The 17,565-nt window shown below is 39.5% G+C and overlaps 1 protein-coding gene across 1 annotated transcript in view; it reads right to left on the reverse strand.

The window, feature by feature from the left end:
• The window catches only part of FRMD3 (FERM domain containing 3), a 345,648-nt gene that overhangs the window by 149,826 nt on the left and 178,257 nt on the right, over positions 1-17,565 (reverse strand). The window contains exon 3 of the mRNA XM_052644654.1: positions 732-774. Within this exon, the coding sequence (XP_052500614.1) occupies positions 732-774 (43 nt within the window). The remainder of the gene's footprint in view (positions 1-731; positions 775-17,565) is intronic.

Raw genomic sequence — 17,565 nt, forward strand, 5'->3', positions numbered from 1 at the left:
AAGGGATAAATGGACTCCAGGGCAGGCAATGAATTTCTGAGGTGCATTTCAGAAGTTCTCCTCTAAACCATAAGTAAAAGCAGGTTGACTACAGCCTAGCACAGGTGACCAGGACAAAACAGCATGCCACCCAAGACCAGCAGTCAACACCCTATTCACAATGCCCCCAAGTGGATGGCCAGATATTCTATGCACTACAGAGATGTCTCCCAAACCAGCTTTTCCAAGAGCTCATCGGGGGAGGAGGGGAGGCAGGTCACAGCACCAGAGCTTGAAAACATTACTCAGGAAAGTATACTGGGGAGCTTGAGGGGTGGACAAGAATACTTCAGTCTTCATTAACGTTATCAGCAAGATTTTAATTTCAAAATACACCAGCCCCTCTTACCATCCCCCCACAACACTGACTTTCCACTCTGAACCATTTACTACCAAACCCCACAATCAAAGGGGAACTAGACACCTGTGCCCCTGTTCGACCATGAAACATGAGGGTAAGATGGTGGGGATGGGGAGAGACACAGGCCTCTAGGAATAGTGACCATGGGGAGCACCAAAGCCAGCAAATAAGCGAGGAGAAGTTACACAGTGCTCATAGGGAGGGAGAAGCCTCCCCACCCCCAGATCTTTAACTCCATCCATTTCTTTCCTGGCAGGAGAAACTTCGTAAAGAAGCAGAGTCTATCATTGGACATTTCATACCAAAAGCGAACCCACAGATTGACACTTACATTTCATTTGCTTGGAGATGGACTTGTTAGGTTCAAGCCAGTGCTGGGGAGAAAAAAAAGCAGAGATTGTGGGTCAAATGGCTGGACCATGTGATGCATACTTAATAAAAGGAACTTAATAAAGATATTCTTTTTCCAAAGTACAGCCTCGGTTCCCCATAGATATTCTTTGGGGTTCCACCCTCTGAAGATCAACATGAGCAATTGGGCAGTAATAATATCACAGGCAAGTGTATAAATTACAGAGAATTAATACTTTGAGTAGTATTTGAGTCATACAGTTGCTAGGAGAGAAGGACAAGGGAGAAAATATGCACTTAAATGGGATGTTCCAGTGGCTCTAGTTGGCTCCTAGGTGATTCTTTGAGCTCCATCGCTCTGGGCAAGCCACAGATGGTTAAAGACTTTGACATCTGTGACCTCTAAGAGTCACAGTCCAGCACCATCCTTTCAAGTTAACAGTGGGGCAAGCCACCATTAGCCCTGTCACACACAGAGGCAGTTTTTCCTTCACAGTAGGGAGGAACAAATTATTTTAAACATCTTATTTCAGAGGCCTGAGGTTGTCAAGAAGAAAAATCAGCTGCAACACAAAACAAAGAAGCCCCAAATCCTGAACAGCTCAGAATCATGTAATCAATAAGTATTTGAAGCAGACACAATGCTGGACCCAGCAACCAGCTCTCTCCACACCATGAGTGAAGGTCACTTTGACATGCCAACCCCAGGGCAGCCTCTCATGTTACAAAACATGATGCCCTTGAAGCTGCTTAAGGACTATTAGGAAGCATCACTTTATACACCAGAAGTTTAGATAGACAGATGGTAAGAGGGGTGCCACTGAGTATCCATCAAGATGTTGGGGAGTCCTCACTTATGGGGCACCCTCTCACTAGATACTGGAGACAAAAGAAGAGGAGGAAACTTACCATCAGTCAAGCACTTACACCTCAGTTTATCTCATTTGCAGGATCCAGTAAGCCTCAGGATTCTGTATTATCCCTATTGTTTGATGTAAATACATAGCCATGAAGTTGAATTAGGAGCTAGTATTGTTGAGGGCTCACTAAGTGCCAGAGTTTCTATGAGCCATCACTACTACCCCATTTACAGACAAGAAATCTGGAGCCTGGGATGTTAAAGAACTTGCCAAAGACATGGCAAAGTGAAGAAATGGTGACGCCAGCTTTCAGTGCAATTCTAGTGCAGAGGCCCTTAACCTTGGGCTTGTGGCTTCCCCACTATAAAATGTATTATTCTCCTCGCTGAACACCCCCTACCTTCCTAGGAACTAGAGAATTGAGTGTCCAGTCAGCAGATTCCAGTCTAGGGTTTCAGATCTTTGCACTCTTTAAAGAAAAATGGGGTCTCCTGGCTATTTAAATCTAATTCTTCTAAATGAAGAATCTGCCAGAAAACTGTGCATTTATCCCTGACCTGTTGCGCAATCAAACTAATATAGCAAATTTTTTTGTTTCTGGCCAGAATTCCACCAACTTATGTTGGAAACCCTGGTTAACTCCTTTTTCCCTTATATTTTTGTGGTAAAAGATACATAACATCTGGTCCCATCACTTCATGGCAAATAGATGGGGAAACAATGGAAACAGTGAGAGACTTTATTTTCTTGTGCTCCAAAATCACTGCAGATGGTGACTGCGGCCATGAAATTAAAAGACGCTTGCTCCTTGAAAGAAAAGCTATGACCAGCCTAGACAGCATATTAAAAAGCAGAGACATTGCTTTGCCAACAAACGTCTATCTAGTCAAAGCTATGGTTTTTCCAGTAGTCACATATGGATGTGAGAGCCGGACTATAAAGAAAGTTGAGCACTAAAGAATTGATGGTTTTGAACTGTGGTGTTGGAGAAGACTCTTTAGAGTCTCCTGTACTGCAAGGAGATCCAATCAGTCCATCCTAAAGGAAATCAGTCCTGAATATCCACTGGAAGGACTGATGCTGAAGCTGAAACTCCAATACTTTCGCCACCTTATGTGAAGAACCGACTCATTGGAAAAGACCCTAATGCTGGGAAAGACTGAAGGCAGGAGGAGAAGGGATGACAGAGGAGGAGATGGTTGGATGGCATCACTGACTTGATGGACATGAGTTTGAGTAAACTCTGGGAGTTGGTGATGGGCAGGGAAGCCTGGCGTGCTGCAGTCCATGGGGTCGCAAAGAGTCGGACATGACTGAGTGACTGAACTGAACTGATACCTAACATGGGCCTTCCCAGATGGTACTAGTGGTAAAGAACATGCCTGCCAGTATGGGAGACATAAGAGATGTGGGTTCAATCCCTGGGTCAGGAAGATCCCCCTGGAGGAGGGTATGGCAACCCACTCCAGTATTCTTCCTGGAGAATCCCAACAAAGGAGCCTGGTGGGCTACAGTCCATAGGGTCAAAAAGAGTCAGTCATGACTGAATCAAGTCAGCATGCACGCACTCATACATAACATAAAATTCACCAACTTAACCATTTTTAAGTGTATAGTTTGGCATATTAAACACATTTATAATGGTGTGCTACCATCACCACCATCCATCTCTAGAACTCTTCATCTTGTAAAATTTAAACTCTATACCTATTAAACATTAACTTTCATTTCCCCCTTTCTCCCAGACCTTGGAAACCACCACTGTACTTTTGGTTATCTCCTTCTAATCAGAAATTATGCTTGGACTTTACACAGTTAAAATTGAACAATGAGAAAGGTATTGATTACACCACTTACCAGCTACAAAATGTTTACTTTCTGTCTCTATTTTACAACTATAAAATGAGATCAGTAATTGTACCTACCTTGTAAGGTTGTTGTGAAGATTTAAAAAATTAATAAATGTAAGTTGCTTAAACAGTGCTTGTCATGTGAAAAATATTCAGTGAATGCTTGTTTGCTGATATTGTCATTGCTATTTAATAAGTACAGTTTAATTGGGAGACCACATTTTTCAATATATGGGGCACATGAAAAGAATAAAAAAAGGGGCCTTTGGTGATTTTAGAACTAAGGCATGAAAACAAATAATAGCAGCCTGAGATCAATATCTACTGCTATTGTTTCACAGAGGAGGATAGCCAGTCATTTTGTCAACAGAGTCTGAAATGTAAATAAGTTATTCAAATGCTCCTTGCCTGGCATTCTTTAAACTCCATAGCCCTTCTCTGCCTAATTTCAACCTATCTTCCCACCTTCTCGCTGCCCCCAGGCATGACAGGCAAATTTCATTTTGTGTGCTCACAAAAGTTGATGGTAATCTCCCAGGGTTGTGAGGAGAACTCAAGATTGGGTGAAGGTTTGGGGAGAATGAATGTCATGATGGATTGGTTATGTCTGCCATTCATGATGGATTGGCTATGTCTTCCATGGAAGGGGAGGGAACATTTAAGGCATGCCTGCGAGGTATTTACCAGCTGTGCTCTACATAAATTATTTACTATAAATGTTCTGGCCTTCTCATTGTCCTACATAATATGTCCAGCAGTTTCTGATCAGCTCTTATCTTCCTCTTGCTCTCAGTCTACTCATATCCTGCCCTTGTTTCTCAATTACCTTTGTCTAAAATTTAACTACTACATACATTTCCAAAACAACTATTCTTCCCCAATGGGATAGTCATAGGATATAGAGTTATAAGAAAAATAAGCTGGAAGTAATCATGCTTTAAAGAATTTTAGGGAATCATTTCTTCAAAGGGGGTCACACTCAATTTATTGGTATGCACTGAATTTCAAAGGCTTCCATGATGACTCATGGTAAAGAATCTGCCTGGGTTCCATCCCTAGATCTGGAGACCTGGGTTTGATCCCTGGATAGGGAAGATCCCCTGGAGAAGGGAATGGCTCCCCACTCTAGTATTCTTGCCTGGAGAAGTCCATGGATAGAGGATCCTGCCGGGCTACAGTCCATGGGATCACAGAGTCAGATACAACTGAGTGACTAACGCTTTCACTAAAATTTAAAAAACTGACTGGCCTATAGCCTAGCAATTCCTTTACCCTAATTTGGCTATGTGAATGAAGAGGAATGAAACAAGGATTTTCACTGCAATATTATATAAAATCACAAAATATTAGAAATAACATTAATGGCCATAATCAGGAAAATGGGTAAATAAAATCTGGGAGATTCTGTGGCAGTCTTTTCTAGGAAGTAGATCTTTATGTGCAACATGGTTGAATCCCCAGGGCAAAGTGTAGGATGAAAAAAGTGAACTGCAAAATTTATAACCATGACCACAGTTAGTTCCCAAATTGTGCACAGGGAAGCACAGCCACAGGAGACATCTGCGGGACTCTGTGCAAACCCTGAGCTCAAGGAGGTCCACAGTCTCAATACTAGCCCACACTAAATTCCTTTTAATGTCATACTTTTTCCAAATTTGGGTTTTCCATGGTTGCTGTGATTAAAAAAAGAAAAAAAGAAGTCCTGTGCAAATCAGAAATTTGGTGTGGAACAGGCAACGAGTGTGGCAGTGTCTGATCTGATCCCAGGGTTTGAGAGCCATGAAGTGTCCAACAGGCACATACAGTTAGTAGGTAATTATGGTTAAGAATGAACTGGATACTATTTTCACGTGTGTAATGTTTTGAATGGCTACTAAGGCTATAATGGCTATGTTAGAACATAAATACTTATTAAGTTGTTTGGATCTAATTCTCACTAGATGAAACTGTTAAATATTCTTTTGACCTAGAGCACCATGAAATAATTACTAAGATACTGAAAGAGCCATAAACCAAGACAATTTGAGACCCTCTGAACTATGGTCGGAGAAGGCAATGGCACCCCACTCCAGTATTCTTGCCTGGAAAATCCCATGGACAGAGGAGCCTGGTGGGCTGCCGTCTATGGGGTCACACAGAGTCGGACACGACTGAAGCGACTTAGCAGCAGCAGCAGCTGAACTATGGTATCATACGATTAAATGTGTTTTCTTTTTTAAATAAAAAGTACAAAACAGTACCATATATTTTCAAAGAAGACTTAACAAGCATCTAAATGTATTTTTAAACATCTGAAGTGATACTAAACTGACCCAGTGAGGTGGGTTACAGGGAGAGAACAGGAATTTAAGGTTGCTAGTCAAAGAAAACCATGACACCACAACTTCCATTTTATCTGTGATACTTTAACTTAAATTTTCACATGCATTTGTACAGTACATGACTGTTTAAAAATCAGTTGAAAAGAAATAGCTAAACTCCATCCAGAAAATGGCTCACAGTAAAGAATTCGCCTGCAATGCAGGAGACTTGCTGGAGATATGGGTTCGATTCCTGGGTTGGGAAGATCCCCTGGAGAAGGAAATGGCAACCCTCCCCAGTATTCTCTCCTGGAGAATCCCATGCACAAAGGAACCTGGAGAGCTACAGTCCATAGGGTTGCAAAGAGTCAGACAAGACTGAACATCCAAATAACATCATCCAAAGAATAAAAGTGGATTTCATGTAGTTTAGACTCAAGAGGAAGAATCCATACATAACAGGCCAATGCCAAATCTAGCCAGGCACCCAGGGTTGACTCAGGAGCCAGAAGGCCTGGATTCAGAAGCCAGCTCTGCCACTTACTAGTGAGTGGTGTGACCTCCATCAGGTTCCTCTGTTTTCTCATTTATAGCATCATATAAGGTTTAAGTGGGTTAACTCACTTAGAAGCTCTAAGAACAGAGCTTGAATCATAGTGAAGGCTGAATAAACACCAGCTGTTCCCTCTGATCTTCCTCCCGTTCACTGAGAGAGATTCTTAAGTTGGTGACATGGGCCCTCTCGGTGAGACCATATTTGTCACTCTCTTCTTCTCTCCCTCCCCACCCCACCTGCCTTCTGTGCTACAGGAGCAGATAATTCACTTTCATTTCTTCATTCTTCCTTTTAGAGGTAGGAGTTGGACAATGAAATAGTCTGTACTATACCAATACCTCCTGCTGAGATTGCATGTACAGATGGATTACACACCCATGAGAAAATAACAACCATGTTGTGGTGTGCTTGGTAATTAGATGTAAGGCTTAGAACATTTATCACATTGCTATTTTCCCTTCAATTGCTATTTAGAATATATGTGATCTTTTAAAGTCTGTTTCCTTGCTGAAAACTGATATTCCTAGAGAGAGGAAGCAACCAAAACCTGCCAACCAAATATCTGAATTTGTGGCTGAAAGCTTCATTTCCTCGAATCTTATTTAGAACAAAAATTTCAAAGACTAAGGAATGTAATATCCAATCATTGATTCTACTTACTGAGCTTCAACAGAAAGATGAAACAGAGGAGGCATCCTTAGCATGATTTGAAGGTATTAGGAAGATGTCTGCAGGAAGAGTGTCTGAAGGCTCAGCCCAGGTTCCCTTTTCCTTTAGTTATACAAAAGCTAACTTTTTTTTTTTAAAGAAGGCTGCCCTCAGGTTACTGGAATCCATTGCAGGGTGAAGAATGAATATCCCACACACCCACACCTCCACCATCCCACAGCAAGTCAGCTCATAACTAATAATGGATGCTTTGAACTGTGGTTCTGGAGAAGACTCTTGAGAGTCCCTTGGACTGCAAGAAGATCAAACCAGTCCATCCTAAAGGAAATAAACCCTGAATATTCATTGGAAGGACTGATGCTGAAGCTTCGGTGCTTTGGCCACCTGATGCAAAGAGCTGACTCATTGGAAAAGACCCTGATGCTGGGAAAGATTGAAGGCAGGAGGAGAAGGGGGCAACAGAGGATGAAATGCTTGGATGGCATCACTGACTCAATGGACATGAGTCTGAGAAAACTCCAGGAGATGGTGAAGGATGGGGAAGCCTGGCATGCTGCTGTTCATGGGGTCACAGAGTTAGACACAACTGAGAATCTGAACAACAACAACAACGAAGGAACAGATGTGGGAGGTTGAATACTCCCTCTTCCCTTGGCCAGGACAACTCAAAGGCATGACCTACACTCTTCCTGAACTCCTCTGTGGAACTGAGCCCAAGTTACTCTCTCTCTGACTGCCTAACATCATACCCTGGCACACCCTCCTTCTCTTAGTGTCCCAATCCCCTACTCCCCTACAAGTCTCCTTCTGGGAACATTTCCTAATAAAACTGGAATTTTTATCTCAGGATTTGCTTTGTAGGAACTGAACCTAAGACAGCCTCCCAAAACTGCCCTCCATGGTATTTGAAGTTCTTCTATTCAAGAAGAATTCTCAAATTCTTTTATTCCTTTTGCCTTAGACTTAAGCCCTAGTAGCCTGCAAGTTCCCTGTGAAGGGTCCCAATTTAGCACTGGTTTCAGCATTGAAAATCTGACCACATTTCAAGCCAGTTCTTATCTTCTGGGTTGGGGGTAGCAGATTTCAGAACCTTTAAGATTCCTTTAGCTCTCACATTTCATATACTATGAATTGAAGCAGATGAGAATGTTGCCAACAAATATTTCTTTCTTTTTAATTTTGCTGCTGCATTTAGCTCTAAAAGATAATTTTTCTCTTTCTCATCATAGAAATGGTACATTTCTTTCATACTTTCTAATTCTGGCAAATATGGAGAAAAAGATGGCAGAAATGAGTTGGTGATTTATGACTGAGTAGACTGATTTTCAAATTGGTGATTTTTTTAAAAGCTACCAAAAGTAAACAATATAAAAATTAGCTATCTTCAAGGCTGGGCTTCTGTTGAAACTGACCTAGCTTATGATTACAGAATAAATTACACACCTCTCTCTTATCTTTCTCAAAACCCTTGGTTCTCTACACAAAACTAATCTATAGACTAGAGAAATGTGTTAAGTAACCAATGGGGCTTTAAACAATAATGAATAGACCTTCCCAAACAGGAGACTGTTTTTCTCCTCAATAGTAACCAAATCTGATCTGAAAAGATGGCCTGATTCTCACGTCCCACCTGGACAAAGCCCCAGAGTAATTCAGCCCCTGCATTAGCTAGCCAATTTATGCCATTTCTAAGCCCTTCACTGGGGAAAAAAAGAATGCCATCAAAATGAAGGCAGCCTTAAGAGTGTCCTGGATAAGAAAGTTAGCCTAGGCCTTAGTCATTTCACTCCTGGTAACAATGACTTCCACTCCAGTTTCAATAAAAATCTACAGCAACAAAAATATCTGTAGATCAGGTATTCTCAGAAGTTACTGTCCTTTTGTAAGTCAACCTATGTAAGAAAGCCTCCATGGCTTTGGAACAGTGTTTTTTCACTCCTTCAGCCATAACTGCGTTTGCTTTCTAGGTTCCTAGGGATGAGCAAAACAGAAGTAACTGCCAAGAGAAGAAACACTGTAGGAAACAGGAGAGCAAAAGCACCTTTTTTTACATAAAGAACCAGATTGTAATTATTTTAAGCTTTGTGATCCATATGGTCTCTGTCAGGACTCCAACTCTGCCACTGGAACATAAAAGCAGCCACAGACAATACAGAAATGAATAGAAGTAGCTGTGTTCCAAGAAAACTTTATTTACAAAAACAGATGAGTGTCATCCTGACCCTTGCGTGCCAACCTCTGCTCTACATCCAAGAAATCCATAGTGTACAAGAAAAAACTAATAGTGGTCTGAAAATACAATAGAGTTTGTAAAAAAAAAAAAAAAAGTTTATTGATGTGCATTTTAAAGTACATTAAAATACCAAAATGCAATCATTAGGGAAATTATGGGCTTCTTTCATGCTTGTTACAATGGATTTTACCATTATCAGTACCCAGTTACATACTGTGGAACATTTGCTGTCATGTCATATAAATTTAACAATACTATCACCAAACTTTTCTAAAGTTCAAAGTTCTCCTAGTTGCCAGACTAATGGATCTTTTCAAACTCTTTAAAGCATGGAATAGTAAAAGGATAAGTTATATATGTTGATAACTTGGAATAATGCATTTAAACAACAACCCTATGGCACAGTTGCTTTTAGTATCCTCATTAAACAAGTAAAGAAACTGAGGCACAGGCTGTCAAAGTCATACAAACAGCAGATGGCAGGGACAGGATTCGACCCAGCCTTCCTGGGGCTAAATCTCTTAGCATTTGAGCAATAATTGCAGTTCATTCCTTTTTATGAATTCTGTAACTACCCATGCTTCTAAAATGTCTCTCTCTCTCTCTCTCCTCCTTCTATTCTTTCTTCTCTGTATGTTCCTGGTCAGTCTTCATTGCAGGTTTCTCCTTCTGGACCATCCTTTAAAATATGGACATTTATTCAGCTTTCAGATTCTCCTCTCAACTTATACTCTCTCCCTTAACACTGCAATCTATTCTTCAGGGCTTTAAAATAGTGAGGAGCTCATTGACTCCCAAAATCTCCATCTGTAACCTAAATTTCTTTAAAATTTTAGATCCATTTCATTTTAGGGCCTAAGATTCAGATCTATATTTTCTTTTTTTAAGTTAATCTCAGCATTAATTTATTATAAAGTTTAATTATAACATATTTTAGATAAATGATGGGGTATCCTTTTCTCTAGTTGGAATTCATCTTATATGGAGCTCTAAATATCATTCATATTTTAATCCCACATAGTTAACAGCTGCAATTCTCTTAGTCTCTGATCTTCTTTGACTCCCAGCCTACAGGTTTTCCTGTCCTACATGTTAGTAGTAATTCATCTTTGCCCTTCATAGTATTAACAAACTTGCTATTTTAATTCAGTGATGACAACACTTGTTTACTGTCTATCTCTGATCATTAAACTCTCAGAAAATGGAGATCATCAGACACTGATGTCCAAAACTGTTTCATTTCAGAGTGTAATCTGGTCCCTTTACCTCTGCTGACCATATTAAAACCTTTTAACACTGAATGCTTAGACAGATATGCAATACAGGACCAAAGAAATTCCACAGAAATGACTAAACAAATTTCCATTAGGTTGAGGCATTGCTTAGATTAATTCAAAACCAGACTTGATATCATTTCAGTTCAATTCAGTTCAGTCACTCAGTTGTGTACAACTCTTTGCAACCCCATGAAATGCAGCACGCCAGGCCTCCCTGTCCATCATCAACTCCCGGAGTTTTCCCAAACTCATATCCATTGAGTCGGTGATGCCATCCAGCCATCTCTTCCTCTGTCGTCCCCTTCTCTTCCCACCTCAATCTTTCCTAATATCAGGGTCTTTTGAAATAAGTCAGCTGTTTGCATCAGGTGGCCAAAGTATTGGGTTTCAACTTCATCATCAGTCCTTCCAATGAACATTCAGGACTGGTTTCCTTTAGGATGGACTGTTTGGATCTCAGTGCAGTCCAAGGTTCTCTAGAGTCTTCTCCAACATCACAGTTCAAAAGCATCAATTCTTCTGTGTTCAGCTTTCTTTATAGTCCAACGTTCACATGCATACATGAATACTAGAAAACTGCAAACCTCTCTGCCTCAACAGCTCATAGTCATCCCAACTCAACATGTCCAAAACTTATCAATCCAATGTTTTTGTACAGTTATTTGGTGAATGGTTCCACCTGTACTTGGAACCTATGTAAGAAGTCCAAACACTCTGCTAGAAAAGCCATGTGGAAAGGCCCTGAAAACACATGCAGAGGAAGGGAGTCCCCAAGCCCCACCTTCTAGTCACCCCCACTGAAGCACCAGGCACATGAATGAAGATGTCTTGGACACACTCAGACCATACCAGCCACCGGCTGAGTGAGCCCAGACAACCCCATGCAGAGCAGAATTATCCAGTTGAACCCTAATCAAATTCCTGACCCACAAAATCCTGAAATTTAATAAAACTGTGTTATTTTACACCAGCAAGTTTTGAAGAGAGTTGTTACACAGCAATAGATCACTAGAACTCTTCCTTCTTGTTATGGACCTGAATGTGCCCCCACCCATTATACTCACATGCTGCAACCCTAACCCCAATGTGATGATTCTGGAGGTAAGGCGTTTGGGAAGTAATAAGGTTCAAAAGAAGTCATGAGAGTACACCCCACACGACTGGATTAGTGTTCTTATAAGACAACAAAGAAAGACCAGAACTCTCTTGAGCCCTCCTACTGCACTCCACCATGTGAGGACATAGGAGAAGGCAGCTGTCTGCCAACCGGAAAGATAGTTCTCACCAGGAAACAAACCCATCAGTACCATGATCTTGGACTATCCAGCCTCTTAAAACTATGAAAAATAAATGTCCTGCTTAAGCACCTGGTCTATGGTGTTTTCTTGCAGCAGTCCAAGACGCCTAAGACATTCTCATTATTACCTCCATCCATATAATATATAATTACAATTGAACTTTGAAAGATATCTATCTGCTGGAGCATAAATGAAGAAGAAAAATGTCTGCTTCAAATTCTCATTTCCTAATCTATACTGTTTTTAATCTAAGTTATACACTATGCTCACACTTACATTCCAGTCTCTTCTCAGCTGAACTTAAAAACTGCCTTTAATATTATTTCCAAACCTGCTTGTGTACATTCAGCTCTGAATGTCTTGCCACTGGAAGTCTCTAGTGAGTGATTTGCTTTATAATGATGGTACTTAAATCTTATTTCCCAAATTAACTTCTATCTTCATCTGAACCAAACTCAGGAGGTTCCCACTACAAAGGAGAAAAACTGTCCTACATTGGATATCTTCCCATTTTTTCTAACTCAAACAGATATAAAATGGTATTTCCCAGCCCTATTTATTTTTTTGTCTGCCTTTTTAAAAAATTTCAAGTGTACAACACAGTGATTCAATAATTTTATACACTAAAAAATATCACCATGGTAGGTCTGGTTACCATGTGTCACCATACAAACCTATGACAATATTATTAACTATATTCCCCATACTGTACATTATATTCCTATAGTTTATTTTATAACCAGAAGTTTGTATCTCTTAATCTCCCTTATTTATTTCACTCATCCTCCCACCCTCTCCTCTCCAGCAAACACTAGTTCCTTCTCTGTATCTATGGGTCTGTTTTGGTTTTGTTTTTTAGATTCTACAATAAGTGAGATCAAGTTCTATTTGTCTTCCTCTGACTAATTTCATTTAACTTAATACCTTTTAGATCCATCCATATTATTGCAAATGACAAGATTTCATTTTTAAATTATATATATATATAATTATATACACAATATTGTGTATATACATAAATATATAAAGTTTAAAATTATATATTATATATATTTATATATATGAGAGTTCCAGAAAAACACCTATTTCTGCTTTGTTGACTATGCCAAAGCCTTTGACTGTGTGGATCACAATAAATTGTGGAAAATTCTGAAAGAGATGGGAATACCAGACCACTTGACCAGCCTCTTGAGAAATCTGTATGCAAGTCAGGAAGCAACGGTTAGAACTGGACATGGAACAACAGACTGGTTCCAAATAGGAAAAGGAGTACGTCAGGGCTGTATATTGTCACCCTGCTTATTTAACTTATATGCAGAGTACATCATGAGAAACGCTGGACTGGAAGAAACACAAGCTGGAATGAAGATTGCCAGGAGAAATATCAGTCACCTCAGATATGCAGATGACACCACCCTTATTGAAGAAAGTGAGGAGGAACTAAAAAGCCTCTTGATGAAAGTGAAAGAGGAGAGTGAAAGAGTTGGCTTAAAGCTCAACATTCAGAAAACGAAGTTCATGGCATCCGGTCCCATCACTTCATGGGAAATAGATGGGGAAACAGTGGAAACAGTGTCAGACTTTATTTCTTTGGGCTCCAAAATCACTGCAGGTGGTGACTGCAGCCATGAAATTAAAAGACGCTTACTCCTTGGAAGAAAAGTTATGACCAACCTAGATAGCATATTCAAAAGCAGAGACATTACTTTGCCGACTAAGGTCCATCTAGTCAAGGCTATGGTTTTTCCAGTAGTCACATATGGATGTGAGAGTTGGACTGTGAAGAAGGCTGAGCACCAAAGAATTGATGCTTTTGAACTGTGGTGCTGGAGAAGACTCTTGAGAGTCCCTTGGACTGCAAGGAGATCCAACGAGTCCATTCTAAAGGATATCAGCCCTGGGTGTTCTTTGGAAGGAATGATGCTAAAGCTGAAACTCCAGTACTTTGGCCACCTCATGCGAAGTGTTGACTCATTGGAAAAGACTTTGATGCTGGGGGGGATTGGGGACAGGAGGAGAAGGGGACAACAGAGGATGAGATGGCTGGATGGCATCACTGACTCGATGGACATGAATCTGAGTGAACTCCGGGAGTTGGTGATGGACAGGGAGGCCTGGCGTGCTGCAATTCATGGGGCCGCAAAGAGTCGGACACAACTGAGTGACTGAACTGAACTGATATATATATATATATATATATATATATATATATATAAAATCACGTCTTTATCCATTCATCTGTTGGTGGACACTTAGGTTGCTTTCATATCTTAGCTTCTGTAAATAGTGCTTCAGTGAACACTGGAGTATATATATATCTTTTCAAATTAGTGTTTTTGTTTTCTTTAAGTAAATATCCACAAGTGAAACTGCTGAATCATATGGCAATCTCACTTTTAACTTTTTGAGGAATCTCTTGTGTTTTCCACAGTGGCTGTACCAATAAACATCTCCACCAACAGTGCATGAGATTCCCTTTTTCCATATCCCCATCAACACTTTGTGTTTGTTATCTTTTTGATTACAGTCATTTCGACAGATGTGAGGTGATGTCTCACTGTGGTTTCAATTTGCATTTCTCTGATAATTAATGATTATGAGTAGCTTTTCATGTGCCTGTTGGCCACCTGTATGTATTCCTTGGAAAAATGTCTATTCAGGTCCTCTGCTCACTTTTTAATCTGGTTTGTTTTTCTGATGTTGAGCTGTATGAGTTCTTTGTATATCTTGGATATTATCTCCTTATTGGATATCTTTGCAAACATATGCTCCAATTCAGTAGGCTGCATTTCACTGACAGTTTACTTCACTGTGCAAAATTTTTTTAATTTAATACAATCCATTTTGTTTACTTTTGCTTCTGTTTCCCTTGACTGAGGAGATAGATCCAAAAAATATTGCTAAGACTGATGCCAATGAGCATATTGCCTATGTTTTCTTCTAGGAGTTTTATAGTTCCAGGTCTTATTACATTTAAGTCTTTAATCATTTTGAATTTATTTTTGTGTATGGTGTGAAAAAGTAGGACAGTTTGATTCCTTTGCATGTAGCTGTCTAATTTTCCCATCACCATTTATTGAAGAGTCTATATTTTACCCATTGTATATGGTTGCCTCATTTGTTATAGATTAGTTTACCATATAAATGTGGGTTTATTTCTGGGATCTCCAATCTGTTGCATTGATCTATGTGTCTGTTTTCATGTCAGTACCATACTGTTTTGATTATTATAGCTTTATAATATAATTTGAAATGAGAGCATGATATCTCCAGCTTTGTTCTTTCTTGCAATTATTTTAGCTATTCAGGGTCTTTTGATTCTATACAAATTTTAAAATTATTTGTTCTAATTCTGTATAAAATATAATTGGTTTTTTGATAGAGATTGTGCTGAATCTGTAGATTACCTTGGGAAGAATGGTCATTTTAACAATGTCAGTTCTTCTAATCCATGATAACCCTATAACTTGCCATTTGTTTGTGTTGTCACCAATTTCTTTTATCGATGTCTTATAGTTTTCTGAGTGTAGGAATTTTAGCTTTTAATTTTTTCTCTGTACTTAATACTTTTCAATGCAATTATAAATGGGATTGTTTTCTTAATTTCTCTTTCTGATAGTTTATTGTTAGTATAAAATAACACACCAGATTTCTGTATGTTAATTTTGTATCCTCCAATTTTAAAGAATTCATTTATTAGTTCTAATAGTTTTTTCGTGGTGACTTTGGGATTCTCTCTATATAGTATCATGTCATCTGCATTCAGTGACATTTTTCTTCTTCCTTACCATTTTTCTTTTCTTTTATTTCTTTTCCTTGTCTAACTGGTGTGCTTAGGACTTGAATAAAAGTGGTGAGAGTGATTATCCATGTGTTGTTCCTACCCTTAAAGAAAAAGTGTTCAATTTTTCACTGCTGAGTACAATGTTAGCTATGGGCTTGTCATATATGGCTTTTATTATGTAAAGTATGTTTTCAATATACCCACTTTGTTAAGAGTTTTTATCATAAATAGAATTGAACTTTTATCAAAGCTTTTTCTGCATCTATTAGGATGATCATATAATTTTTATTATTCAATTTATTAATGTGATGTATCACAATGATTTACATATATTGAAAAATCCTTGCATCCCTGGCATAAATCCCACTTGATTGTGGTACATCATCCTTTTAATGCATTGTTGAATTTGGTTGCTAGTATTTTGTTGAGGATTTTTGCATCTGTGTTCATCAGTGATACTGGCCTGTAATTTTCTTTTTTCTGGTGACTTTATCTGGTTTTGGTATCAGGGTGATGCTGGCCTCATAGAATAAGTTCAGAAACATTCCTTCCTCCTCAATTTCTTGAAATAGTTTGAAAAGAATAAGTATTAAATGCTTTGTAGAATTCTCCTGAGAAGCCATCTGGTCCTGGACTTTTATTTGTTGGGAGGTTTTTCTTAATTACTGATTCATTTTCATTACTGATAATTGGTCTGTTCATATTTTTTATTTCATACTGATTCAGTGTTGGAAAATTGCACATTTCTAAGAATTTATGCATTATTCAGGTTGTACATTTTGTTGGCATATAATTGCTCTTCAGTTTCGTTCAGTCACTCAGTTGTGTCCAACTCTTTCCAACCCCATGAAACGCAGCACACCAGGCCTCCCTGTCCATCACCAACTGCAGGAGTCTACCCAAACCCATGTCCAATGAATCAGTGATGCCATCCAACCATCTCATCCTCTGTTGGCCCCGTCTCCTCCTGCCCTCAATCTTTCCCAGCTTCAGGGTGTTTTCCAGTGAGTCAGCTCTTCCCATCGGGTGGCCAAAGTATTGGAGTTTCAGTTTCAACATTGGTCCTTCCAATGAACACCAGGACTGATCCCCTTTAGGATGGACTGGTTGGATCTCCTTGCAGTCCAAGGGACTCTCAAGAGTCTTCTCCAACACCACAGTTCAAAAGCATCAATTCTTTGGCACTCAGCTTTCTTTATAGTCCAACGTTCACATCCATACATGACCCCTGAAAAACCATACCCTTGAGTAGATGAATGTTTGTTGACAAAGTAATGTCTCTGCTTTTTAATATGCTGTCTAGGTTGGTCATAACGTTCCTTCCAAGGAGTAAGCGTCTTATAATTTCATGGCTGCAGTCACCATCTGCAGTGATTTTGAAGCCCCCAAAAATAAAGTCAGCCACTGTTTCTGCATCTATTTGCCATGAAGTGATGGGACCGGATGCCATGATCTTCGTTTTCTGAATGTTGAGCTTTAAGCCAACCTTTTCACTCTCCTCTTTCACTTTCATCAAGAGGCTTTTTAGTTCTTCACTTTCTGCCATAAGGGTGGTATCATCTGCATATCTGAGGTTATTGGTATTTCTTCCAGCAGTCTTGATTCCAACTTGTGCTTCATCCAGCCCAGCGTTTCTCATGATGTACTCTGCATATAAGTTAAATAAGCAAGGTGACAATATACAGCCTTGATGTACTCCTTTTCCTCTTTGGAACCATTTGTAGGGAACAAGGTATAAGGAAGGTTGAGAAGTGCTTGCAAACGAGACTCTCAACCAGGGCTGAACATTCTTGCAAACGAGATGTTCAGCTAAGAATCCTCTGTTTGTTCCCATGGGAAAAGAACATTTCTTGCACACAAGGATGTTTCTCTGATTCCTCAAAAGGAACAGACCCAGGGACAAAACGGATTCTAAGTTGATAAGGAAGTTCCCCAAAACAAAGTCTAAGCTGCAGTAAATAAGTCAAGGTAAAGGTTATCTCGCCCT

This window comes from Budorcas taxicolor, chromosome 8 (assembly GCF_023091745.1).
Source record: "Budorcas taxicolor isolate Tak-1 chromosome 8, Takin1.1, whole genome shotgun sequence".
Lineage (NCBI taxonomy): Eukaryota > Metazoa > Chordata > Mammalia > Artiodactyla > Bovidae > Budorcas > Budorcas taxicolor.